The sequence below is a fragment of the Parus major genome, chromosome 20, assembly GCF_001522545.3.
Source record: "Parus major isolate Abel chromosome 20, Parus_major1.1, whole genome shotgun sequence".
In the NCBI taxonomy this organism is placed as follows: domain Eukaryota; kingdom Metazoa; phylum Chordata; class Aves; order Passeriformes; family Paridae; genus Parus; species Parus major.
Window position 1 is genome coordinate 14,289,143 of NC_031788.1, and position 27,720 is coordinate 14,316,862.

The following is a 27,720-nucleotide window of genomic DNA, read 5'->3' on the forward strand; positions in this document are numbered from 1 at the left end:
AGGGGATTTCTGTCCCTGCCTGCACAGCCCATCCCACAGGGGATTTCTGTCCCTGCCTGCACAGCCCTGCTCCCCACAGCGAGCCCGGCTCCACCTGCAGTGGCCCCACGGCAGCAGGGCTGAGCTGCACTGGGACAGCCGCAGCTTCAGCCCTTGCTGGCTCTCTGAGGAAAACCAACAAGTGCTGTGGAGTGACCTGAGCACATCCTGACTGCGGCCTGCAGGAACAGGACATCCCTTCTCCATGCACTGCAGACCCTGGGATGGCTGGGTATCACATACCCAACTTCAGCAGTTTGTAACTGGTACACATACAACACAAGGGAAAAAACAGTCTCACACCAAAGGCTGAAGGGAAGCATGGATTAAACATCCTTATCCTATGTGCAGAGAGAGTACAAATGCTGCCCCTTACAGTAAAGAAAGCCCATGAAGCAACTGTGAAGTCATTTAAGACCTCAAAATTGAGACTTGTTTCAAGACATGACTGTAGGGCTTTCAAACCTGTGACACACAGAGGAACATGCAGCTGGGCCAGGTGTGTCTGATGGGACATGAGGGAACACATTCCATGAGGCAGTGATACATTCCAAATCTGAAAAATAATGGTTCAAATATATTCCCTAGGATTACCTATGACCAGAAAAAAAAAAAAAAGATTAGCAATTATTACAGATTTAAATAGAATTAAAATAAATACTTCATTTTCTGCAGTACCCAATGCAGTGACATTCCCTGGGAATGAGCAGCTACATGAGATGCAACACAAAAGAATATTTCAAATGCAGCAAGTTACATACCAGCATTGCTTTTTTTTCAGTCTTCTCCTATTGTCATAGCCATTCACTCCCTTCTACTAAATAGCAGTGTATAGATGTAACCTAATGGGCATTTAAAAGTCAAAGAGCCACAACTACCACTTCTCTTTGGTTAAAAATAAAAAGTAAAAATAAATTGTGAAAGCTTTGTCACTATTTCTGACTGTGAAACCTTTCCCAAACAATGCTTACACAGGACAAACTGATGTATTGAGGAGCACCATAAAAGCCCTTTGGAAAAAGATCACAAAAAACAAACCAAACAAATAAACAAAAAAACCCCAAACAAACAAACCCAAAAAACAAAGCAGATTCCCAGCAGCTCAGAGCAGCATATCCCAAGACAACCTCACCTGAGGCCATCTTACCAAGAAACTCAACTCAAAAAACAAAATGTTACACACTTAGTTCCATTCAAGTAGTTAGGCTGTTGTTGCTGTTTGTTGATTTGTTTTTTCCTTCAAATACTGTTAATATTTTAAGTTTGCTACTCTGGATAGCACAACAGTGAATATAACACTTTGCATTATTTTAGGAATGGAGTCTCTTCTCCCATCCTGCCATACTTTCCTGGTTTAGAGAAGTCTTGAAACTTGAAATTTAAAATTATTTCAAAGGTCAAGACAGCATTCTGTCACGGAAACATCGTCACAGAAACCTAATCTGTTTCAAGGAAATAAAAACTCTTCTGGGCAAGCAAAGCTGTGGTGTCATGTGACATTTTGCTTCACAGATTGCCTTTCAAAGCACAGAATTGTGTTGGTAACTGAGCACATGAATGAACTTATTTAATTCTGCTAGAGCAGTTTTTTGGTAACTCAGATTTTTTTAGATGCCACTAGGAACTAAGAGCTGAAAACATTAAACAAAAATAATTTGCACAAAATGACACATCAAAACCTGCAGATCTGCAGTAAAAGGAGACAAACCGTTAAGGACTGAACTTCTTGCTAAGCAGTCACCATTACTGCTAAATACATTATATTCAAGGGTCAAAAAGGTGGGTTTATTTGTTCTGAGCCTTGTTTTTGATGTTCCTGTGTATGCTCTGTCCATGATCTGCCAATGTATGTAAGGAAAAGAAAAGCCTTTTTTACTTAAATGCTTTTAACTCAACCATAATAAGCTAAAGGAGTAGATACTATTGTTGCTCCTGATGTAAAATCTTCCATAAAACTAAAAATAAGGCTCAGAAGATGCAGTATCAATATTAAAAAAAAATAATTCATTTGCCAAACAGGAGGAAAACCTTCTCCGAATATCCTACTTATGTTCCACTTCAACAACCCAGAGCCCTGCCTGGCCTGGTCCTGGACACAAAGGAAAATCCAGAGGGATCTTGGGTGGTCATTGGCCAGTCGAGTTTATTATGAACACGTGCCAACATCACAAGGCTACACAAGTATAGTCATTAGTTGCAAGGGGCATAACTCATATGGAGAGATCCAGCTGATTTATCAGCTCCAGCTGGGATGGAAGACTGAGCAGTGGATAGAAGACTAGAAGAGACATACTGGATCATACAAATGATTAGGGCTGAAACAAAGAGACTGCACACCTAATGTATTGACTCTGTAAGCAATAATTGAAATAAAACTGCTGGCACTTCAGTAGGATGGACAGAACAGGATTATTTTCCTCGTTCCCAAATGCCATTGTGGTAAGAATAACTTGCTCCTGTGGTGATACACCAGGGTCCCATTTTTTCCCATCCACTTCAGTCCATCTCTGGACACAGCTTTATGCACAGGCTGGCATAACAGCCTCACCGAGAGCTACCAGGAAGGCAGGTTCATGCCAGCTGTGCCTGCTTGTCTGTGCTGCAGATGTTGAAGACAGCCCCGATGCGCAGGAAGAACTTGCGCAGCACCGCCCGCAGCTCGGGAATCAGGTCGAACTGCATGATCTCACACAGGTACGGGTAATAGGTGGAAGCGTGTGCCCTGAACTAGCCAAGGTACAGAAACAGAATGTCATTCGCCATTGCTAGAGCAAAACAAAAAGTGTTGACACATTCATAGCTACAGCAACTTGCTAAAACACCAGGTGTCACCCAAGCCCTGCCAATGGCCCAAGGGCACCGAGCTCCGTGCTGTCTGCGCATGCAGGGTCTGCTTTGGTGTTACGTCCTAAACAGAGTCAGAGTTTTGGGACTTCTCAGCCTAGAGCCAGCACCACAGTCTATTTGTAGCAACATGAATATTTGTACTCCCTTTTCCTCAAAAGGGCCAAGATCCTGAAAATTATTCATGCCATCACTGTCAAGGACACTGGAATTCTAATTTTACAGGGGTGAAATTCACCCTTACCATTCCTGTGCAGCTGTAATACAGCATAAGCCTCCCCCTTACTGCATGCTCATTCTGCTTTCACATGAAAGCTGTTCAGTAACTCTATCCACATTCCCACTCATCTGGAACTTGCATGGATGCAGCTCCATTTCCACAATGCACAATGCCTGCAGATAGTGGAGCTGCCACTGCTGTACTGCAGGGAGAGTGCTCGCTATGAGGAACCTCCCATCTCCAATTCAGATGGAAATAAAGACTGAACTCAGGCTGAAGCCGGGATGAAAAACATACCCAAATGCAGACATGACTTCCAGCCCCTTCTTACCTTATCGTCACTGATTTTTAGTGTTTTTGTTAAGAGCAACAGCAGGAGATTGGTCCAGGCTTCTCTGTGGCTTTCCGAGTTGACAGTAATAAAGTACGCCAGGGCTTCGCTGCACACACTACAGAGATGGCACAGTTCACAGAAATCATAAAGAAAACCCTTATAAAGTTTTAATTACATGTTCTGTTTGTCCTCTCACTGTACTTTGTTTGCAAGCAAGATGCACTTCCATAGGAAAGTTTTCAATCACATGCAACAACTTTAACTACACAAATTTACCTTTTCTGGTACAGGAATTGTTCTGGATAACTGAACTGAAATATTTTTCATGTTGGTGACAGAGAAGGAAAAGGAAAATTAATCTGCCTGATAAACATTCTGTAATTGAAGTGCTGTCACTTTCAACCTGCAAACACTATTTCCTGACCCTGACATTGGGACAGCTTAGGCAACAGCACCACAAGAGAGCTCTCCCTCCAAATTTGGACTGGGTTAATAAAGATCTGCACAGCTCAGCATCACAGATTAAGGAAGAATTATTATAGTATTAATAAATTTTTGGCCCCTGCTGCACAAGGTCAACACAAGGTACAAACTGTACCACTCGATATGGCTATTTTTAGGACACTCTTTTAATTAAAGAGGGCCTAAGCAGATTAACATGTTCATACATGCTGGCAGATCAGAATCCACTGTATTAGTACCAAGAGCAAGATGGGAGATCTTCACATTTGATAAGAGACTAGTAACTTTCAACTTTTGCATACCAACTCACCCAAATAGCTTTTTATATTACTTTAGAATGATTTTCTACATTTGTTTAAACCCAGGTGTACAGCAGCTTATACTGCACTAATTTTCAATTAGTGTATCCTGTTATACCCATATCACTATGTACTCAGATGGGAAAACTATTTGGACACCAGCACTCCCACAAAGAAAAGCCTAAGTCAGGCAAGAAGGTGCTCCATCTATTCTAGGTAGATTGCTTCCTGACTGCCAAGGGAACTCTGAGTGAAGAGTGGCCACAGCTCTGTGTGTCTGTACCCCCAGGCAGGCTGTCCTACCTGAGCAGGCGCTGCTGGACCGCGTCCCAGGCCTCCCGCCGGCTCTCGTCCACGTACATCCGGAACAGAATCCTCAGGCAGCACGCCAAGCTGCTGGTCTCTTGTTTTAAGAGATTGGGTTTTGATTTGCCCTTGAACCCTAGAAAAAATCAGTCCCACACAGGACAAGAGGGAACATCCAAAGCTGGTGTCACTAGCCAAAAATAAATTTTATCAACAATATCTGCCCTAGTGACCAGTAATGATTTCTTGCCCAGACAGTATTTCCCCTTCCTTGATTTTGACTGAGCTCTGATTTATTTATAAAGATACATATATAGAGAGCAATATAGCTCTACTTTAATAAAAAAAAAACCAGATAATTTAGCAAACAGAATTATTCATTAATTATATATCAGGAAGGATACAAGCAATAAAAGCATGCAACTGTCCAATAAACTCTAGTGGTGATTGCAATGGCACGATGTGTCATGATACTTAAGCTAGAAATGTAGTTCAGCATTTTTATCAAATAAAAATAAGAGCCTCACCTGCTCTCCATAACACAGTTCGCTGCTCATAATTTGAATTAAAGGCTTTTGAAAATGAGTGAGACTCTTGCAGACAATCCAGTAACTTAAAAAGGTGATGTGAAGACATATATTTATACATTCCTTGGTCTTCTGTGTCAATGTGAATGTCTGCATCCAATGTGTCTCGCTAAAGAAGAGGGGGAGAGGGACAGAGGGAGGAAGAGAGAGAGAAAGAGAGAGCACATGCCATAAACTCCAGTAACTCTAATTCCATCTATAGGTGCAATGCAGTATTAGGGCAGTACAACACAGCAGAGTGGTCCTGTAAATATCAGAGTTGTACTCTTCTCAGTAGGGTACTTAAGAAGAGAGAAGTTATGATCTATTCTAGTTACTGATAAGAAAGAAAGACTCAAGAGCAAGGGAAGAACTGCAGTCACAGCAATAAAATACGGAACATTTCCTCTTCTCTAGAAGCTGACTGGGTAGGTCTGTTGAATTCTGAAAACATCAAAATGAACAACAAAAACAGTGTGGGTTTAAACGTTGCCTAGTGTAGAAATTCCCCACTCTTGGCTCATGTAAAATTTAATTAAATGGGTCAATATTTTTAGCTAATTTTACTAGAAATTTAACTATACTATCCCCAAAACAGTACCTGAAGGCACTAGCCAGAACTTCCAGCTTACGGCTTTATTAACAGCCAAGCCAGAACTACTGTACACTACTGCCCAGAATCAGATCTTTCAGGGATAGGGAATCTCTGAGGTCAGCAATGAGTGAAATTTTGACCATGGACTGTGCTGAAGTTCAACTTCTGCAACACTTCCTCTGCAAACATCCAGACTGAGCAGAGCCTCAGCTGTGGCTAAATGAAGACACCCAGTCTAATGAGCAGAAAAGAATGCTTTTTTTTTGTTGGGAAACCCCATAAAAACAAAAACCATCTTTGATGAGTATTCATTCATGATAAAAAAAAAAAACAAAACCATATTATATTGATAATAAAAATTAAGGCAATATAATACTGCAACAGGCAGACCGGCAGGCAACTCTTGAGGCAGACAAAAAAGTCATAACTTAAGAGTAGTTTACACACACATTCAGGGTAATGCTGAGAGGCAGGAAAAGACTATTTTGTGGGCATGTCAGAGAGCTCCAGAGATTGTCTTTACTGTAACAATAAGGTTACAATTAAGTCTGATGGGTACCTGAGCTGCAGCCATGTGCTCAGCATCTTCCTTCTTGCTTGTTGCTGGATAGAACACTATGTTATCAATGGTTTGTATCAATTCCAGCTGCACCACACACTTGATCAGGAGGCCAGCAAATAGTTTTTGGTCTAATGAAGTGGAGCAACACAAGTTTCAGAAGGAATTAATGATGATTCATTTACAACAGGCTAGCAAAATATGACAGTCCCCTTAATAATTTGATATATAGTAATGCTGTGAACTATCTTCTAAAGAGAAAATTTCACTGCAAGGCATAAACACAAATTGCAAAGACTTATACCAAGTTTAACTGTCCCAAAACTTTCTATAGATAACTACAGTAGTGAACTAAGACTGGCTATAAAAATGCGTTGAAAAAGCTTGAATGTTTTCCTTACTTGTGTAAGGACCACCTTTCCAGCTCTCATCTGTTGGATTTGAATATTGGCTTTGTCCTCTTTCAGAAGCATTTTTATCCATGCTGCTTAAAGACTGGCGATCTAGGTCCAAATCCTAGAAGAGAGTGCAGAGCAGCTCCAGCAATCTGAAACACTAACTCCCAACCAGCTATCACTTTTCAGATGATTTCTCTAATCCTAGATTCAAAGGCTTCCTGCATCCATCCTTTTTTACAATAACACCAGATACAATCTACTGTCAATTCCTTGTCAATGTATTGAATACAACAAAATATTTTAAAAGCTAACCTAACACAAAACCCTTCAAGTCAGTTTATTTCCCTGAGTTAACTCTTACCAAGTGTTTTTCAGATGAATCTTCCTCCATTCCTACAGGCTTCCATGTCAGCAAGCTTCAGAGTTAAAGAAACGAAACAAAATAACAACAAAAAAACAGCAAACACCAAAAAAAAATCAAACAGAACAAAACAAGGAAGATAAATATTGTTGCTTTGGAATTGGGTATCAAGGCATCAATATAAGAATTAAGCTTATGAACTCACACATGAGGAATAGTTGTTTTGAAGATTTCTAACATGCAATTGCATGTCTGGCCCCAAACTTCAGGGCTGAATTTCTGTCCATTGAGTATTACCAGGTTTTCTAGGCAGTTTGTACCTGATCGTGCCAACTGTTCATTATCTGTGAAAGAAATGTTCCGTATTTACCAACTTCTACAATATCAATGAAAAATCAACATTCCCTGTTACTGCTCCACTAAAAATTTCATCAATACTGTGAAATTCACAGTCTCTTGGCTCAAAGCCTCCCGTTGTACAATGTTACAACAAAGCTGAAGAACCTACAGAATCAAAAAGTTTCAAAGTAGCCTTCATGAGATGGAAATCCAACCAGGGAAGACAAAAGGAAGGAAAAGCAGCAATCAGAAACTTATGATTTACTGCAAGATCGTCCCCTGACATTCCATGCTAGTAACATGCAGGATTTCAGGTGTAAGACTTGGAGTCAGAAAGAAAACATGTTCTTTCCAAAGCTGTATTTAGAAGTACTCATTGGCTGGGAGAAGGGGGAGAAGCAGGTGCCAGAAAATAAGAAAAAAGAAAAAACCAATCAGAATGCATACACATATCTATATGTGTAAATAAAGGAGGTAATGTATCACTGCAGTCAAACCAAGCAAGGCTGTTGGCAGAAGGTTCAGAAGACTGACACCACTCTCCACAAGCTTCTGCTGTCTCACAGTAACACCATGAGCCCATTATGAACACAGTACCAAAAATGTTGCCTAACTCAATGAAAAGATTGATGCTCAGATATTCAATATATTTCATCAATCTACCACAACGCATATTGTCCTAATGGGAACTTTTATTCTTCCAAAATTCAGTTAACCTTCTCCTTTGTAAGTAATGAACATTTAAAACTACATTTAATCAAAAGAGACAGGTAAATAAGGTACCTTGTTTTACACACCAATGTAACTGTGCAAGTATGTCAGGAAGAAGGATCTCGTGCAAGGCTCCATAGAACTGTGTGAACACGTCACAGATGGCATAAAGGGCATGGTTGCACGTTGTGGTCATCCACTCTGATTTCTGGGACAGAAAATGAAAAGTCTTTGGTTTTATGGGGTTTCTTCCACGATGACAACACTTGGCTTGTACATGGCTGGTCGACAAGAGACACAGCTCTGAGGAGAGAAGAACTCAGAACTAAAGCCTCACAACTGCAGATGTCTTGTCAGAAGCTCTTAGATGGCCTCATGAACACTGCTCAGAAAACTGCACACGTTCACAACAAAGGGAGAATATTCTCATTGGAAATAATCAGGCAGACACACAGGTCACTGAATACTGTGGCAAATTTCATTCATGCCAGAATACAGAACATGTTTAGTTAAGTCTGGGGCAGTATGGGGTGGCAATATCTGATGTCAATAGAAACTGCTGCCTCAGATGTGTGAGTTCTTAAAAAGACAACTGTAGGAAATGCTTGTTTTGGGGTTTTGTTTTTTTTTTTTTTGTTTTACCTCAGTTTGTTGTTCAGGGAGTTTCATATTATCAAAAATCCGAAACACAATTCTAAACAGGTCTTGCCACCAGTGCTTTTCAAAGGTATGCCCGTAACTCTTCATGATTTCAAACATCACTGTTAAGCCTCTATAAACAAACCCAAACAAGTATAGGGACAAATGTTAAAGTGTGTTCCTGTGATCTCTTCACTAAATTAATTCTAATAAAAGGAAAAAGGAAAAAAAGAAAAGCTTTATTACCTTGTACGAACATCTAACTTGCAACGATTGATGATACAAGAAAGTTCAAACAAAATAGGAAACCATCCTCTGACCCACACTCTGTCCCCAGGAGCCACATTCATGTCATCACTTGTGTATTCTCTTAATACCTTGAAGATCAGCAGGAAAAAAATTTGAAGAAAAAATTATCTTAAAAATCCTTATATGTGACAAATTTACATACTACCAGTGGTACAGACAGACTTGGAAAGTTAGCTTAACTCCTACTGTAACGCTCCAGTTCTGCAAAATGTAAATACAGCTCTGAGATGTAACTATTTGCAAAAATACTAGAAAATAATATATGAAAATAAATACTTTAATCTGTTTTACTTCAGCCCAGCTAAAGGCCTTACAAGTTGCTGAGGTCTGGACTTCTTGGAAAGCAACTTTAACAGTGAGAGACAACTGCTACAACAATGCACGTAACAAGGAAATCTAAAATTGACAGAAACCAGTTCTACAAGACTCTGGTACCCTGAGTGCAGCACACAGTGGGGACATGCAACTGCAATGTAACTCCAGGCTGTCCTCAGCCAGTGACTGTTACATTCAGTATTCATACAACACGCCGATGGAGAAGAATACACATTTGTAACCAGCTGAACTAGACATAACTAGGGTGAACAGGAGCAGGAAGCCCTGCTTTCCAAGTTATCTTAACACAACAAAAACAAAAAGCCAAACAAGGAATATTTAATTCAGTTATTTCACATTTGGACTTACAACACTTAATGTTACTGAACTAGCCCTAGTTTACTGCTTACATAATACCAAAATTTCTCCTAAATCCGAATAAGCTTTGAATATAAACACTTGCAATTGAAGTTTGAGTATGAAAGCTCTTTCTTAGTAGATTAATCTCCATTTAACAGTAGAAGAGAGTATGAAAATGCAGCAGGGTAAAAATTCAAATATACCTGTGGTCTTTCTGAGACATATTTTGCACAATAGCGAATAAGCCTGATGGCTTCCATGCTGGTGTCCGGGAAGGCAACATTACAGGCAAACTCAGAGAGGCATTTTACTGCATCTTGAAATGAGTCAATTGCTGCTGGAAAATGCTGCTGAAAAATATTTGCTGTGAAGAACAAACACACATAGTTTTTAAAACTCACTGATATTAAAATCCATAGATAAACTGCATCAATCTAGGCATGTCACCCACAGTATACTGCTATGGAACAGACAGACATGAAAGGACCAGGTCCCCTACATCAAATGTGGTTCTTTGCCCTCTCTTGCATTCTTCCCTGTCCCATCTCACCAACTGCATTCCAAAGTTCTACAGCAGAATATCTATATCTAGTTTGTCCTGCCCATAACATTCAGGAGACTTAAAGGGTATGATGCAGCTGCAGAGTTTAAACAGTCTGGCTGCAAAGTTGTGTGTTTATCTACCTGGAAGTACAAAAGCCTTATTCAAATGAGCCTTTGAAGCAGACTCACGGCAGCCAGGCTAATTTGGGTGCATGCATCTGTCAAGCATTACTTACTAACTATGTGTGCTGTAGTCTGAAAGGCCAGCTCTACAATATTTCCATCGTGGTCTGACGCTGCTTGATGAAAGACTGCAAAGATATTTTTCCAGCCTGAACGAATGCTACCAGCTTGAGAGTTCACCATCTGAGCAATACAGCGGATCACCATGTCTCGAATAGTTGGTGATCTTAAAAAAAACAAGAGAAAGGAAAGCAAGACTACTTTACACTGGCACAAAGTAACTGCCCCACTTCCCTGCACATGACCATCTAACCCACACCAAGTGACATCCTTAAATGGGACTAAAGCAAGCTAAAGCAGAAATTGAAGTGCCTCACACCTGTTTTTCTTCATAATATGCTCAAAAGGCCTTAGGAAGTCTTTCTGGAAGCGGAAGTTGGCTAACTCTCCCTTCTCAAGAAATTTCATTGACAGCTGCCTTAATGAGTCTACAGCAAAGATGGCAACATCTTCGTTAGGGTTACACCCAACCTAGAAAAAAAGCATATTTTCAAGCACTTATCAGTTAATTTATATGAGTAATAAATTTATCACTCAAGTTCCATCTCAGCCCACTAAATATTGCTAGCACATTCTAGTGCTCAGATACTTGGGAAAGAAGGGGTTCTTGCTGAAGGGGGCTTTCTGTCATTTCATCCATCTAAACAGATCTGTGGATTTTGAATGCATCAAAGCAGAACTGCAATAGCCAGTTAGACGCTAAAATTAAAATACAGTTCAATACAATAAAAGAAATAAAATCTTTGGTTAAAAAAATCCCATCCTAAAATGATTCAATTTCCTAAGGAAAACAACTGTTGTTCCAGGATCACCTGTGTACATTATAGAGGAAAACTAACTTGGTGTTTTAGCCGAAGGAAAAGAAAAATTACAAAAATACCAAATCATATAATGAAGATTACGTAATTAAAGACCATTCCTATAAACATTTCTATTTGTACACTTCAGATTTTTAAATAGGTGCTTCTTAAAGGTGCCTTGAATGGAATTTTTTTCAACATCAGAATTTAAGCTACTAACAACACAGAAAGGGAAAGCTGATTAATGAAGTCCCACTATTTATGCATATAGTGTAATTTAATTTAAAAAAGTACCTTATTGAAGTGATCTCCAATCACATGCCAAATCCTTGACCACTGCAGCCTGATCCGGTTCATGTTGTAATAGGAGATCTCCACAATCTTCTGCAGGCTGAACATGCGTGGGTGGTGCGGGGATGCCAGCTCATCCATGGACACAGCACACAGCCACCGCACAAAGTCAACTGCACGGGAGAAGCCTTCTGTGAGCCAGGCTGCTCCTGTGCCAGGGCCCCTGGAGCCCACCATACATACCTATGGCATTCCCGTCCAGCCTCGTGGAGCCCGTGAATATCCTGCAACAAATAAAGCAGGTGGAGTTTCAGCTGCGCATCACAAGAGTCATTACAGCTCCATGCTGCAGCAAAAGGTCAGCACATCTGGAGGTACTTCCCAATCCTCCATGCCATGAACTCTGCACCTCTTGTATTCTTGCTCCTTGGCAGCAGTACGTGCATCTTTCTTAGTCTAAGCACCCTCTTTCCTGCACTAAGTCACAGTCTACCGTGCTCCTGTCCTGCTGCAGGAACAGGCACAGGCTCGCAAGTTTACCCAGGCCAAGTTATACTGGAACACTCACTTGGGTGACAGCCTGTTAAATTTCATGGGAACAATAAACAGCCAGTAAGAAAGGCTTGCTACAAGACCCTACTGGTTATCAGCCACCTTTGATCCTGATATCCTCTGAGAATATGGTCGGTTCTGGCTGTCAAAACAGACAGGAGACAGACAATGGATGCACTGTTGTCTCCCTGTTGTCTCTTCTTCCTCTTCAGCTGTTCAGTCTTGAGAGGAGTTCAGACTGCTGATAGTGGTCCATACAGAACACTGATAAAGCAGAGAGCATTCCCAAATGCCCAAATTTGATGTGGGAATTCTAACACATTCATGGTTAGAATAAACACTGCAAGTCTGAACACATGATTGTGCAGACTTGCACAATTGCATCAGTAGTTACTAAGAACTCCCATTCCAACACATGGTTTAGTACAGAGGCATGTCTTTAGACAACATTTCAGAAGGGCAGAATTCAAAGAGAATGACTGAGGTAAGAGTGCAGAGGTCACATTCTCAGTACCTGTCTACTGCTACCACCACACTCTGTGAGCTGGTCTCCCCCACGGACTCCTGGATGCTCGCCATGTGCCGTTTGTCAGCCCCACTCCCAACGAGGTTCCCTGCAAAAAATCCATTAAAAAACAGTATTTGCAATCAGGAAATAATGACTTTATATCAACTCCAATATCAAACATGTAGACAAAGGGAAGTGACTACTACTTCTAGTTACCATGTAACTTATATGGAGTGGATGGTGCCTTTGCCAGATCTGTGCTGGATTATTACACAGCTGAACATCATATTTATTTGATTAAGACAATATTATATTATTAATAAAAGTGGAACAGATAAAATACTATATTAAAATATGAACTCTAAGTCAGCTACAAATAGTTACTGCTGAACACAGTTCTGTATTCATTGTAATCATCAGATAAAACATTCACTCCAGAGATTTTTTAAATTAAATTGTTTCCTTAGTGGTTTTACAAAGATTAAGGCAACTTGCCTCATCCCTCTAATTTACAGCCAAAAATCTAAGGTTTGTTTCTTGTACACACTGCAGAAACAATAAGAACTGTAACAGCAAGGCCAACATGCAGAGATAAGAAACTCCTTTGGAAAAGCAACTGTCAGTTATCTATTAATTCCTAAATATAAATGTCTCTTTTTTCTATTAATTAATACTTGTAACAAAACCATGACTTCGTATGGCAAAACAGTTTTGAAAACAGCATATTCCAACAAATAAATCTGGAATAGTTATTACATAGCTTAACCCAATTCCAAAGTTAGAACGGATTTGGTAATTATAAACACATATTTGAATACACAGTTTCATTAATCCAACATAGCTTCCCCTGAAAGCAAGTAAATATATTTGAGTATAACACTGAGGATTCTTTAACACCCTTACTCCACTTGTATGCGCATCTTTGTGAAATTTAGGATTAATAACCTTACCTAATCCCAGGCTCATAAACTCTTCTCCTGCAGAGGCATAGCCCTTAATGCTGCCTTCCCTCTCACGCCCAGAACCAGACAAATATCGGGTTTTCACACCAGTTCCTATGAGCTGTGCCAGCTCCAATTGGCTAATACATTTCAAGATCTAAAACCAAAAGAAATTACACATTGTGTTTCTGCACGCCACCATCTTTTTATACTTAACATATATTTGTATTTAATATTTATGACCTTCCCAGGTTCTCCAACCATTCAAACTACTTTAGCCATGATAACAGCTTTGATGGAGCTAAAACATTACTAATAAACCTGAATGAAGTTGAGTGGTTCATTCAGTATCATCAGCCACCATGAATCATTCTAATACAAGAATAAAATAAACAGTGCACTAAAATCTAACCTGGATCTCTAGCTACTAAAGGATACCTTTTTTATTACTTTTTACAGCATCAACTTTCAAGACTATGAACAAGTTGGAGCTGATCTTCTAGAGACTTCATTGTCCTAGAGAGATGAAAAGACTGCAACACCGCAGCTGTCCCCACTAGAGTAACAATGTTCCAGCCTAGACAGTTGAAATGCCATGGCACAAAACTGACTCTCTTCCTTCTTGCCGCATGGCCACATCCCTTGGCTGGCACAAGCACTCAGGACAGTGTGCTGTGAGCCAGGTCTGAGGCATCTGTCAGCTCCAGCACATTTTGGCTCATACCATGTAGCCCAAGACTAGAGGCAGAGAACATAATGCAGCAGAAATGATCCTTTTAGCAACAGCATGGATTTAGAGCTGATAAAATTGCTCCTGGAAAACAGGCTTTAAGAAAATGCATATAATCCTGATAGCTTAATTTTACCAGTCATTCACCAAAGTATTTTAGCCTTTATTTTTCATGTGTTTATGGTGTAAATGTTGCAAAACATTGCACAGACAAGTCTGGACCTGTGAGCTAGAATATTTTTGTTTCCATGAATAAGAATTCAATATTTTATATGCAAAATTTTCTAAAGCCAAATGAGATTGTTTTATACCATTTAAATTCCATGTCAAATGCAGCCACAAAAATTACAATATTGTCATACAGTTTCCACAGGGTCTTAAAAAAAATGCACTGCATTATTTTTATATCTATATTAAAAACAAAACAACTTAACAATATTATGCACTTCCTTCACATTTTTAAGAGTGTTCTGGGACCCGATAGTAGAAGAGAAAAATATGACATCATGTTCACTATTTAAACTAATAAAGATTTACCTCATGCCAAGAATTGCCAAGATAGTTGCCATCAGTGTGAGCAACTGTAATGAGTGTCTTAATGGTATCGATGTTCTTCTGTTTCATTTCTGTAATGCTGGAACTGGCGGTCAACAAGGAAAAACGAGCAAGGGCCTGTACGTAAGCATCTCGTTCAAGCTACAAAACAGAGAAACAAGCATCAAAATCAAGTCTCCAAAGAACCAGAGAAAGCAACTGACCTACAAATTTTCCTTCTGTGGATAGCTGGCACAGGTAGAGCACTTTCCAGCTAAAGGAGATGCCAGTTCACAAATGCTCTTAATAGAAGATCCAGCAAGAAAACGAAAAGCAGAGTTGAAGAAAGGCTTGATTCCATCAAGACCCTTTACCATTTCAAGAAAGCAGATGAGACACTTCATCTTCTAGGTATAAGCTGTAATTCTTCACCTGCCTCCCAAAGCCCACATGGACCTCAGGGAGTCCCAGGCTAAGTCTGGCACCCACCTGCATTCCAAAGATACAGGCTATCCTGATGGCACAGCGTATTCCTTCCAAACACAGGGACGCAACTTCTGTGTCATCACAGTTCTGCAAGCCAACACTGTAAGCTGCCAGCAGTGGAGTCCAGACAAGCTAAACAGAGGAAGAAACAAAGCTCAGAAATCTCTTACAACTTTAGCCCAAAACACTGGGTTACTGAAGCCAAATATATCCAGAGTCCATCTGTTGCATTAGCAAACTCTTCAGAGTTATTTTCCACTTTTTTTTCCCCATGCTTAAAATTCTTGCTAATGAAAAAACAGTGAGAACCTGACACTCACTTTGAACATGGGTCTGACATGATCCAGGTGAGTGGCGCTGGTGAAAGGTGCCTTTGCATGGCTCACTGCCTCCATGAGGGCTTTAGCTGTCTTTGCCATTTGTTCCATCTCCAAGTTGTACAACAACCTCCTCTGCTTCTCATTAGCCACACCTAAGGGGAACACCACACACAGACACTGCTTGCTTTTCTTACAAGAGTATATTCCATCTCATCAAACCAAGCATCACAAAATGATAAATAAAGGTATTGAAAATGAAATCCAAAGATAGAAATCTTGCAAAACCTTAGAAGTCAGGAGGCTGCTCCAGGATGCAAGCAAGGAAGTCCATCCAGCACTAAAAATCACAACAAAACTTAAGACTTTATTCTGTACAAAATAACTAACTCAGCCCATAACTATATAACACAAGCTATTACCTAATTGTTCCAAGTCAGAGGCACAAACTCTGTTAAGTCATTCTGCATGTAAAAGTGGATGGAAAATCCTGTATCCTCTTAGGCTCACATCCCCAAAACAAAAACAGCCCTCACCAACATGATAAACAAATTAATAACTTAGTGTTTCTTTATCCTTATACTCCAAGGTGCAAATTCAATTTTCAATCAAATTAATTTAGTTACTATTTTGATTGAGAAAACCTGCAAACAGCATGAAAACACTGGAAAACCCACTATGCTGAAGATTCAGAATTCACTAATTTGAATTCAATTAGTTCCAGCTATTCTGAGTAAAAGTAAGGTACAGCTGGAGATACTGGTTTCTACTGCATGCTACACACAGAAGCCCTCATTTGGTCTGGATGAGGAGAGGTGACTATAGATTATGACAAACTCTCTAATCTCTGGTATGCAAACACTATCACAAGGACTGTGACACCTCCCAGCCACTGAACTATGGAGGGAGACAAAAAACAGCCCAAATCAAGCCCTCACTCATTGTCTAGTGCATAAAAACAAGTTAATTGCAAAGCAAGTTCCCCCTTGAGTTATTCCTCACACTCGTGTTTAAAAGCCCCAAGAGAGCTGGTTTCTAGTGCTGCCCTGCAGCGGTGCCAGAGGCACCTACAGGGCTGCTCCCACCACAGAAGGCAGTGCTAAGTTGTAACAGACCCAGCTTTGTTACATATGTCTCTATCAACCATTCTAAATGTACTTTATGTATTGCCAAGGCATTTTCACAAGGACCCTGCACACCACTGTGCCATCCCTAAGTTCCTGCCATAGTTTAAGAGCACTGTGGTCTTCTAGTTCCTTCTTACTTGGTTTACTACACTTGGTTGTAATTGCATATTCTTTTGTCTCTTTCATTGCAATTTTCTTTCCTTCTATTTCTTCGTAGATTGTGGATAAATACTCTTCTGGCAGGTCCTTACTGTCGTTGATTCCTCGATTCATTTTAATGTACTGCTCCTTTGTCATTTTATTTTTTACCTGTAAAATGGAATAAGTTGGATATCAGATTTTGAATGCAAGTTCCAAGGAAATCTGAATTTCTGTAAGTTTGGATTTCTTAAATTTCTACCTGTGGACTGTGCAAGTCTGTAGTCAGCATTATAATGGAGTATGCCAAAACATAGGCAGTGTCTGCACTAGCAAACAGTGTTTGCCTGAGGGAGGAAAAAAACAAAACAGGTTTATAGACTTCCAATCCCTCAATCCATTAGCTCTAGTTCCATATGCAAGAAAAATACTCAGAAGTGTTATGGATTCAACCAAAGAGCCAACAAAGACTGAAACTAGCCATTAGAAATGCATCAAACCCTGAGCAGTTTAAAACACAAGCAAAAAGAGGGAGAAAAGTGCATCATCTTTGCAATATTGAAAACTAGAGGGGACTGAGATTTTCAAGGACATTCCCTACCAATTACCCAAAGAACAATAATGCATAAAGGACAGCTCATTTTTCACTCACAGAGTTTCATAAAGATTGATGTAAAACCAACCCACTGATACACCAACCGGACTAAGGAAAGGGAACTAATAAAGCCTGACTAAACTTCAGTGTTTATTCCATTAGGAACAATAGCAACTTTGCTTATTTGGTATCAAATAACATATACACATTTTGTTCCACATCTAACAGGAAAGCAAAAGCATTGTAACATCCTATTTGCTGTTTATGTCATGAATTTTTAATTCTAGCCATTTCTACAGCTTAATACTGTTTTTTATTACTCAACTGATCTACATTTGTCTAAAATTGTCTCTGTATTAGCTGATGCATTTTAACATACTTAGGGGCTTCCCTTTTCCAATAATTACTCCTAGCAAGTAGTTAGGATTTAAGGAAATGCCAGCCTCAGTGTCCTTCCTATCCAATATCAGCAGTGAGATCTCCTCACACAAGCCTGCACAAGTTCCTGGCCTGATAGGATCAATCTATCCCCTCTCTCTAAGGGCCGCACAACAGCACAGCCAGGGAATGTTCTTTGGGCACTGATCTGATACAAAGGATTTGAATTACCGTTGGTTGCATTCAATATATCTAGCAGCAAACTTCTCCATTAATCTATCAATCTTCTGGGCTTCACCTGGCAGACGAAAACCTTCCAGAAATATACGCAGAGCAGAGACAAAGTCTTTTCCACAGAAATCAAGCTGGTCTACATAGGCATACATCACTTCCTTGTTGAACTTGCTGCTTTCCCCAAGAAATTCCCCTACTTGAGTCTAAAAAACACAAGAGACAGTTATTACTGTGCAATCCAAGTGCCAGTTCTGCAAGAGGGTTTCTAGGCTAAGAGTTGCAAGGCTGTCAGCTCTGCAAAGATCACATGTGGCTGAGTGGGCAGAGCAGCCGATCGAGGGGTGGAGAGGGACAGGAGTTCCAAATATGTCCCCTCACTCTGCAAATTCCTGCTTCCCTCACTGCCAAAGGCAAGATGTGCATTACTGCAGAGCCAAGGAAAGCTGAACTGTGCCCAGCTGCACACACAGCAGAGAATGCTTTGCCACTGCAGCACATGATGCTCCTTTGCTGGCACAGGACTACAAGCAACTGACACTACCCTGTCTCCCTCCAGCCTCCAGGGACAGACAAAATGCAAATCCCATTGATGGGGAACCCTCCAGCACTTTTCTGTAACACTGTACTTTACTAAGAAGCCTAGGACAGCAAGTAAACAGCAGGTAGCTTTGGCATTAGGTGAGGAGCCTTGCATGTTCATTTCTCTAAGATATGAACTCCAGAGCAGGGGCACACAGATACCAGGGATAGGGCCAAAGCTACTGGGATAAGTGTACTCATTGTGCTGCACATAATCTTACAGAGCACAGGCGTTCCTCTTGGTGCAAGAATTGTGCCAGGTCCTCTGCTGTACTGCCAAGCATCCCCTGCTCCTGTAGATACTGGATTCCTCTCTTTGGTTTTTTATTAAACCTATTCAGACAAAAACATGGGGAAATTGAATTAAAAATATCACAGCCTATAAAATTTGAGTTTTACAAAGTCCTCATAAATCAAAGATTCTGTGCAATAGGTCCATGTCTTTTCTTTCTAGTTAGGAAAGAAGTTAAAGAACGTGCAACAAATATATTATCACACCATAGGCTCCATCTCATAAGGTACATTGAGCTGCTAATAACCTTAGAAGTAATTGCTGGAAAACTCCAAAACTCACCTTTTTGAACATTAAAAATTATAGATTTTGCATGAAATGTTAAAAAATGTTGCTGTTAAAGACCTTTTTCTAGTATTTACAGACACGAAGACCTTCAAATTAACGAAAAAGAAATAAAACATAGCTGCACAATGATTTAATTCTTCAAACTCTATTTTAAAAAAGGACAACATCATGTAAGACAACAAAACCAATCTCTCTCCATATGTACACACTAATGTGGAGCTGAGCCAGCAAAAAGGAAAGCTGTGAAAACCCCTTCCACTCCACCCAGAATTTTATGAAATTCCTTTTAACTGTAACAGCCTCCAGCACTGGTTTTTGACAATAGCAGGCAAGAGTCTTCAGCATTAATATCAATTTGTAAGTGTCCCTACAGGTGTGACTGTGAGGCCATAAGAAATAATACATTTTATTACTAGGGAACTTTAGTTTTCCTGTCATACTGGACTTACAGTTCTATTCCATGTTCAATTATTTCCTTTTGTTGCTTGATGACTTCAAATTGCTCTGGATCATCTGGGACAGCAGTCTGGGTACCAACACTTCCAACTCCTGACGATACAGTGGAATCCAAGGAACTGACACTACTCCGTCTCCCTCCAGTGTCCAGGCATTTACCTTCAGCCATTTCCTGCTCAGATGTTTTATATGAACCTATTTACAAACAAGGGGAGATTTAACTTAGCCTTGTTTGGTCAAGCAGAAATCTACAAGTCAATATTCTTATTTTACCATGTATACTTTTTGGCAGTCTGCACTACACTCCATGAAGATGCTCCATTGGTACAATTCTAAAATAATCCAACAAAAGGCAGAAAAGCAGCAGGATCCATGGAGAAATTCCAGCACTTCAACTTAGTAACTCCAAGACCGGTCACATGCCTTGTTCTGCTTGAGCTTTTATAGTAGACAAGGGCCTGGCTAAAGCTTAGCAACAGAACCCAGTTATTCAAACCAGACACCTGGAGAATCAGTAACTGCAACAGCACTAGCAACTGTTTGTAAAGTACCTCACTTGTGTAAACAAATCGTTGGGTGTACGCCTGGCATCCACACCTCTGAATAGCTTCTAAACACTGAATAAACACAAGAATTAACTGATTAAATAAATCAGTCTCTCCATACAGAAACAATCTTACCCAAGCTAGTCTGATGATTTGGGTTCACATAAAGGTCTTTGCTCCATTCTACCATACATTTTAAAATGGAAACCAAGCACTCAAGTCCTTTTTTCCTCAGGCTTAGCTCCTAAAACATGAAGAAGAAAATAGAAAAAGAAAAACCAAACCAACAAACCATGCTGAAAACAAGCTCTACAACAGTCTCCCTCTAAGGAGTGGGAAAGTATAATCTTTAAAAATAAAATGCTTATGGTGTAGATATGGCACAAAATCTGTGCAAAGCAAACCCCGACAGACGGTACCACTGGTTTATGGGCTCCAGAAAGGAAGTAATTTAACCAAGGAAGAGTCTTTTGGTTCTCTCTCCCTTGGCAGTCCAGCTAAGAGATGAAACCAGCCTGGTCTCACAGTGCAAACAGGCAGCAAAATCACCAAGTAATTAATGGCACTGCTTCGGCATCCAATTGCAAATTATCAGACTAATAAAAGTAGATTACAGACAATATGAACCTCTGGAAGCATCAGTAATGATGCAAAGATAGCACTGTTTATGAAACAATAGTACCTTATCTGCAAAGCTGTTTTCCTTACCTGTAAAGGTGTCATTCCCAACTCGTGCCCACTTCGTCCCTGTGCGATTTTGGACAAATCATTTACAAGACGTTCAAATATATTAGCAGCATTTAAATCACAATCATAGTTAACATAAATATCCACTACACACTGGGCATCTGGAAAATAAAAATATTTTATTATTTATTATTTTTAGTATTCCATAAAAATGGAAGTATTAGGATTCTATGCAATAGAATTTTTTAAATAATCAGCCAGTTGGAGCAGGGAGTGAAGATGAATCCACACATTCAACCCAAGCACTCTAGAACCAAATTCAAATTCTCATACTTAAACATGATATGTGGCATTTCTTTTCAAAGTGATTTTCATCTGCTGCCAGAAGAAGTGATTCTTTTACACAGTGGAAATACCTGCACAAATTCTAGTTAAAGTCTGAATCACCATCCATTTATGTTCAAAGGAACTTGAAGAAGTCTCTAGGATATTGAGGAAGATCTCTTTGAAGAACACCTGCAAAATAAATAAGGTTAAGGACTTGATGATCTGAAACTTATTAGAACCACATCAAATGTACAGATTTATTTCTGTTCAGTAATTTCTCTTGAAGAGTAACATTTCATGCATATTAGAATTTAGATACAGCAGTAATACATTACTTTAGTGAGAAAACCAAACTAAGACATTGAAATGGAAGTTCCAGCTGTCTTTTTACCATGACAATATTTTGAGAAGTAGAGCACATGCAATTTATAGATTAAACATCTCTCACCTCAATCTGCATTTTTAAATGGGTCTTAAAATTTGAAAGCAGCGTGAGGAAGATGGCAAGAGAGAGCTCAAATACATCAGGAACAGAAGAGACTCCATTTTTAGATAATGCTACGCAAAGATATTGCTTGATTGCATTGATGAACATTTCATGTGTCCTGAAAACCAGACCAGCATTCTGCAGCACTGAGAGAAGCAGTTGGAGAGACACAACCTTGGAACGCAATTCATGGGATCTAGAAAAAAATTCAACATTAAATGTAGTTCTGTATTTTCTTAGTATATGCTTGCATTTGACATCACCACTGTAGCATTCTTCCACATCAGGAAGAAATGACTGCTACTTTGATTCATCTAAAAGCAGGGGGCAAGAGGGGCAGAAATCAGACAAGTGATTTTTGAATTTCTACCATCCAAATCTGAAAACCTTTTAACATCTTCATCTAGCTTAATAAATGCAGCTCAGTGCTTCTTAAGCACTTCCCCACTTTGCCATCAAAAGCTTCACAAATACTATAGTCAAGACCACTCCAAATGGTAAGATTAATAAGCCTATTATGCAAAACCCAAAAATCTCAAGTACTGAATTTTTAATAATTTGAAGCTATTTTCAATCCTAGATTCATCAAGCTAACTAAACCAAGGGCCTGAAAAGTAGATTTTGAACACCTGCTTAACTATCCAGCAGCTACTTAACCAAGTCCCAAAGCTAGCAGGAGAGGACAGAATAATAAATACAGTCTCATTACTTGGGATCTGGTGGTCCTTCCCCCAGCGGTTTCATGGAGAGCTTGCACAGTGACCTGAACACAAGGAAGGCATCTTTTTGTAGAACATGGGAAAATCTGGCAGCAGCTTGATGTCCAGATACATCTGTTTCCTTGAGAGCAAGAAATACAACACAGACCCTCAGTGAGACAAAGAAACAGAGCAATTTGAAGATTCCACAGCTCCTCTGAGAATCATCTACAGTTTAAATTAAACCTAAACAGGATCACATGTTACAAGTGTCAGTCAATCCTTTATCTCTGTCCCCACTCTGTATTAAAATACACTTAATACAATCAATTTTAGGAAAGGTATTTTCAATATATGCTTAAATTGCAGCTGCTGCTTCCTTTTTGAACCTGAACAGGACACACACATTAGAGTTTCCAGCCCTTTCTTCCACCAAATCCCACTCTATTAGTTGTCACAATAAAAACATTTCTTCTTCTGTAGATGTACATTGGCATCCAGTGCAGTTATTTACCAGATTATCAGTGGAGGAAACAGACTGCCCATCATCTGAAATCCCATTTGTTTGTACATTTTCATTGCTAGAGCCAGAAAGAAGAGTATCTGCAGTCTCTAATGCAGGCAGAGCTTTGACAGGTTCTGTTACCTGCTTTTCTTCAGCCACTAGAGGGGAAAAAGGAAAAATGATTAAAATCATGCCTGAAGAGTTTTATACCCCATGACTTTGTGAAGCTCTATTAGCCTGTGGCACAGAAGTAGCACTGGTAAAACTAGAAAGTCTCTCAGCAAAAGAATATTGTGATAAAATAAAAACCTGTTCTTGCTGCCTTAGTAGGTGTTCTTGTCAAGATATTTAGTAACAAAAATTACTTCCATGTTTCTATAATCAATATATATGAAACTATTTTACTTTAGAAGACTTCACTACCTTTCACAGCTGACTCCACCACATCTTCCAAGATGCCTTGAACCATTTCCTTCCCTCCATCAATTGTTTTCTCTAATGAAACACAGTGAGAATTTTTAATTTAGTATTTTTGTTTAGGAAGAGGATTAAAAGGAAACACATGACAGAGGCAAAAGCATAAAAATTTATCAGCTTTCTTCAGCAGTTTTCATTGAAAATAATTTCTGAGAAGTCATTCAAAAATACTCATGATGTTACGTATGTTGTTTGAATTAAAGCACTGATATTTTTAAGGCGCTTACTTTGTCATTTTTATTTATCAACTGTTACAAACATTCCTAATTTGCAAGCAGTATGTGCTGATGATATAGTCCTCATAATATGCAGTTTTTACCACAGGACTTAATTACCTGAGAGCAGTTCTATCACTTCCCACATACATGTGGGACAATTCTCTTCCTGTCCTTCCCCTTTATCTGCCTGTTCAAGTCAAATTCCATTACAATTCTCTATAGATAAAGCACACATGGTTTAACTGGAATTCTAGGGAGAATAGGAACCTTTCTGCAGCAGTTAAAGTGCAGACACAAGCAGAGGATAGACAGAAAGTCTAAGGAGAGCCAAGGGAGTTGAATTGACGGGGGCTGACAATGAACTGGCCTTGGGCACCGACCTAAGGCCCTGGGAAAAACCAGTGCAATTAGAGTGAGAAGAAAGTAACGATGGGAAAAAGTTATGCAAATGTTACTATTCCTCATAAGGTTACATTTCTGGTTCCCTGTTCTAATTAGTTACCCCCTGCTTACATATATGACTATGTTCCGAGTTCCCACTTTCGATTGGATCCTGTGCCCTCAACCCTACTTTATATATTACTGTCTTCACCCCATTTCCAGGTCTTCAAGGCTCCTCCCTATACAGTGTTCAGTTCTGTCATTCTGTCACGTTATTGTCTTTTTCATTATTAAAGTCGTTTGTTTTTTGGCAACCCTCATTGTTCCTGTCCCTATTTTTACTTCTCACTCAACCCTGACCAACCCTGTCCTGGGGTCACGCAACACCAAGCACGACAGAGAGCCAAGGGAGCCAGCCACCCCAGCACTGCTCCTCAAAGCGGCCTCCAAGAGCACTTCTCAACAAGCAGCTGTTAGTGAAAGCAACAGAGCCCGTGTTGTGCTCACCTGCTGCCGGCAGGGCAGGGGCCTGCTTCAGCTCCCCGCGGCCGGGCTCCCCGCGGCCGGGCTCCCCGCGGCCGGGCTCCCCGCGGCCGGGCTCCCCGTTGGCCAGCCCGGTGCCAGCGGTGCCAGTGGTGCCAGCGGTGCCAGCGGTGCCAGCTCTGCCTCCCCAGGAGCTGTGCTGCCGCTGCCCCGGCCGTGGGGACCGCGACCCTGCCACCCCAGGGGACTGCGGCTTCTGCGCTCGCTCTGCTTCTCTGGACTCCTGCAGCTTGAAAAACACATATGGAAAGGTTCATCTAAGCACAAAATACACTGAGGGAAACCCTGTCTGTGATGACTGACGTTCCTTTGTCAATTCACGTCTTGGCAGGAAACAGTGAAACTACAATCACTTGGCCAGTAAGATGAAAAGGTTACACTTCAAGTTTATTTGCAAAGCATCATTTGTTTATCCAAAGTCATTTGGCAGAAGACATGGTGTGAAATTGTTATTAGCAGTGCATGTCACCTTTTATTTTCAAATCAATCAGTGTGCCTCAGTGCAGGATTTGACATTTCTAACGTGAATTAATTAATTTCTAAATTAACAGATATGCAACCACAATGACAGATCCATTAAAAACAATAATAATAAAAAAGTTATCACTCTTTTGCAAGCCTAAACATTTGAGATGAGAAAAAGTAATAGCTACTTACAGCTTGATTTTCCATCCGTGTAAAAATGACATTTAACATCTGTGTCAGGGTAGCTTTGGCAGTTGTCTGGTTAATAAGATTTTTACTGGCCAGATAGATGTTGTAGCAGGTTCTAACAGTTTGAAGAACTGTTCCTTCATGAATTTCTATATATGGAGATGTTACTACAGTGAGAAGAGCCTAGAAAAGTCCATAACATGGTAAAAATGAAACCTAAGCAAGTAGACAGCAATGCTCTTCTTCATGCATGTCTTCCAGAATAATCACTGGGTTTGCTACAAAACACAGATATCTTTTTTTAAGACTTTACAAGCAACAGCATTTCAAATCAAATAAAATTTAAAAGGACTTCCACACCACATCTCTGCTCTCTCCTGAGCTGTTCTTAGAGGTTCTTATCAAAGCTAATTTTCCACCAAGGGAGATACTCCACCTCCAACTGGCGTACACTAACATCAAGTTGGATTACTAGAAGGTTCACCAACTTCCAACCTCAGCTACAGGAGCCCAAGAAGATTCCAGAGCCAGAACACACACCACAGGCAGACACTACCATGCCTTGTTAAGAACATAGTCTGGCAGCTGTCTGGAAAATGGCCAGGGGAGCAGACAGGCTTGAACAGCATTCCATGGCACTGCATCCCAGTTCCAGGGCCTGCTGTCAGGGCTGAAAGCAATTCCCTGGCCTGATGGAGGTGCACACTGCAAGCCTCTAAGAGGAGCACCAAGCTGTTTGAAAGATGGCTTATCTCAGAAAGGACAAACATTTATAAAATATTCCCTTACACTGTGCTTTCCCAACGGGAAGTGCATTTTCCTCACCAATTCTACCTGTCAGCCTCCCTGAATGCAGTGACACACTGGACAATATAAGAAATGAAGCAACTGAGCCCTCAGTAATATTTCACCTTTTTTTTTTCAGTTACAAAATGAAAGAAAGAGAAAGCAAATTAATGTTGCACCAAAATAAATCAAATTAAATACCTTAATTATCTGAAGTTGTACTCCTTCATCTGTTTGAGGACCCTGAAAGCAATTGCAAATGGTTTCCACTATTCGGTCGATCAGTCGTTTTCCAGGAGCTCCGCTATCTGGGGCATTGCCAGTGATATGCCCATACGCAATGAGTTTCTAGATAGAAAAATGCAGCTTAGATGACCACATACTGTTAAGAAGAACAGTTTTGCACAGCATAAAAAGGCATGTTAAGATAGCATACCTCACTTAACCAGTTTGACACCAAAAGTTTAACACCATCTATAGTCCACCAGCAAATACTTTGACTGCTCACATACGTGGACAAAACAGATTTTAGTATGACAAAAGCTTTTTCCACCCAGGCCACTTCCTACCATGCCATAACCAGAGAAAATATTTTTAACACCAGTCTTTTCCGGAATGTGACCTCCTATGTCACACCAGCAGCACAAGAAACCCCATGGTAATAGTCCTTGTGGAGCCCCACAGACAAAGCACCTTCAGTGAACGGTGTAAGGATCCCCCAGCCCCAGCAGAGGGGTTACAGCAGGGCAGCCACACTGCTCCCTGTGCCTGGCCAAGTGTGACCCTGGGTAGGGGCTGCTGCGACCCCAGGCAGGGCTGCTCCCCACCATGGGAGTACACACCACATCTGGTCACTGCAGCTTTCTCCATCTCACTCTGACCAAGCTGAACCTCAACACTTACCTGTAAACAATCCAAGGAAGTACTAACAATGCGTGGAGACTTCGACTGGCAGGCCAGCTCAAACGGAAGGAAATATTTATCTGCTTCAATGAAATTTGCTTTTGGTGGAGCAGAAGTGCCTTCTCTAGGTGAGAAAAGAAGAGTTATTATTTTTTCTAAACGTGTATTTCACAGCAAACTACACTTTCTCCTTTCTCTAAATTTAAAGCAAAATCACGCACAGCAGCATACAAATGTAGTGCACCTTTCTTGCATATACTTTCTTAAACAATGATCAATTTTCTTTTAAAATCACATAAAACCCATTTTACATTTATTTATACTCTATCTGATCTTTTTCATATCTTCCTCAGCTTAACTCTTCCCTCGCTATACTCCAACGCTGTCTCACTATCTAAAACATTGGAAAACTCCTATACAACTGATGTAGATATCCACCTTATTCAAAATGGATTAAATAGAGCCCATAAGCAGAACACTAAGCAAATAGAAACACATTCAGAGACCCATTTGCTCATTTTTTCAATCATAGCACAGTGCTGGGCTGGAAAACTTTATTAAAATTTTTATTTCAGTAGTATTTTAATAGGTGTTCTTTATCTAGGTAATAAAGAGCACATGCTGTCAAACAGAGGGTATGTACTGCTCCCCATGATTTCCTATTAGGCTACTGAGTCCAGTAAAAGGAAGCAAAAAACCAGCACCTTTTAGAAATTTCGCCATTTTTTCCTGGTGAAATTCATAGGCAGTTATGGATTGAGTACCCACAGCCACAAACATTGTGTAAGTGAAATGCAAACGCCAGGCCACATGTTCTTGGC

The 27,720-nt window shown here is 40.2% G+C and overlaps 1 protein-coding gene across 6 annotated transcripts in view; it reads right to left on the reverse strand.

Moving 5' to 3' along the window:
* Positions 1–349: 349 nt before the first annotated feature.
* Positions 350–27,720, reverse strand: part of ARFGEF2 (ADP ribosylation factor guanine nucleotide exchange factor 2) — a 34,342-nt gene continuing 6,971 nt past the window's right edge. Inside the window, exons 3-39 of one of the 6 annotated variants that reach the window (XM_015647678.2) lie at positions 26,900–27,023; positions 26,198–26,344; positions 25,214–25,393; positions 24,521–24,785; positions 23,361–23,432; positions 22,947–23,095; positions 22,444–22,574; positions 21,696–21,930; positions 21,337–21,436; positions 20,942–21,081; positions 20,369–20,477; positions 19,682–19,883; positions 18,874–18,985; positions 18,071–18,276; positions 17,129–17,213; positions 16,866–17,037; positions 15,605–15,756; positions 15,288–15,416; positions 14,802–14,960; positions 13,544–13,691; positions 12,600–12,699; positions 11,777–11,817; positions 11,537–11,706; positions 10,762–10,913; positions 10,436–10,608; positions 9,860–10,020; positions 8,919–9,049; positions 8,676–8,805; positions 8,106–8,241; positions 7,189–7,327; positions 6,984–7,038; positions 6,626–6,740; positions 6,225–6,355; positions 5,032–5,200; positions 4,502–4,640; positions 3,435–3,552; positions 350–633 (exon numbers count right to left, since the gene is read on the reverse strand). In XM_015647678.2, coding sequence (XP_015503164.1) covers positions 499–633; positions 3,435–3,552; positions 4,502–4,640; positions 5,032–5,200; positions 6,225–6,355; positions 6,626–6,740; positions 6,984–7,038; positions 7,189–7,327; positions 8,106–8,241; positions 8,676–8,805; positions 8,919–9,049; positions 9,860–10,020; positions 10,436–10,608; positions 10,762–10,913; positions 11,537–11,706; positions 11,777–11,817; positions 12,600–12,699; positions 13,544–13,691; positions 14,802–14,960; positions 15,288–15,416; positions 15,605–15,756; positions 16,866–17,037; positions 17,129–17,213; positions 18,071–18,276; positions 18,874–18,985; positions 19,682–19,883; positions 20,369–20,477; positions 20,942–21,081; positions 21,337–21,436; positions 21,696–21,930; positions 22,444–22,574; positions 22,947–23,095; positions 23,361–23,432; positions 24,521–24,785; positions 25,214–25,393; positions 26,198–26,344; positions 26,900–27,023 — 5,212 coding nt within the window. In that variant the 3' untranslated portion in view covers positions 350–498. Of the gene's footprint in view, positions 634–1,958; positions 2,767–3,434; positions 3,553–4,501; positions 4,641–5,031; positions 5,201–6,224; positions 6,356–6,625; positions 6,741–6,983; positions 7,039–7,188; positions 7,328–8,105; positions 8,242–8,675; positions 8,806–8,918; positions 9,050–9,859; positions 10,021–10,435; positions 10,609–10,761; positions 10,914–11,536; positions 11,707–11,776; positions 11,818–12,599; positions 12,700–13,543; positions 13,692–14,801; positions 14,961–15,287; positions 15,417–15,604; positions 15,757–16,865; positions 17,038–17,128; positions 17,214–18,070; positions 18,277–18,873; positions 18,986–19,681; positions 19,884–20,368; positions 20,478–20,941; positions 21,082–21,336; positions 21,437–21,695; positions 21,931–22,443; positions 22,575–22,946; positions 23,096–23,360; positions 23,433–24,520; positions 24,786–25,213; positions 25,394–26,197; positions 26,345–26,899; positions 27,024–27,720 lie in introns of those variants that run through there. The other 5 variants (XM_033519054.1, XM_015647677.2, XM_015647679.2 and 2 more) reach the window with 5 other exon arrangements.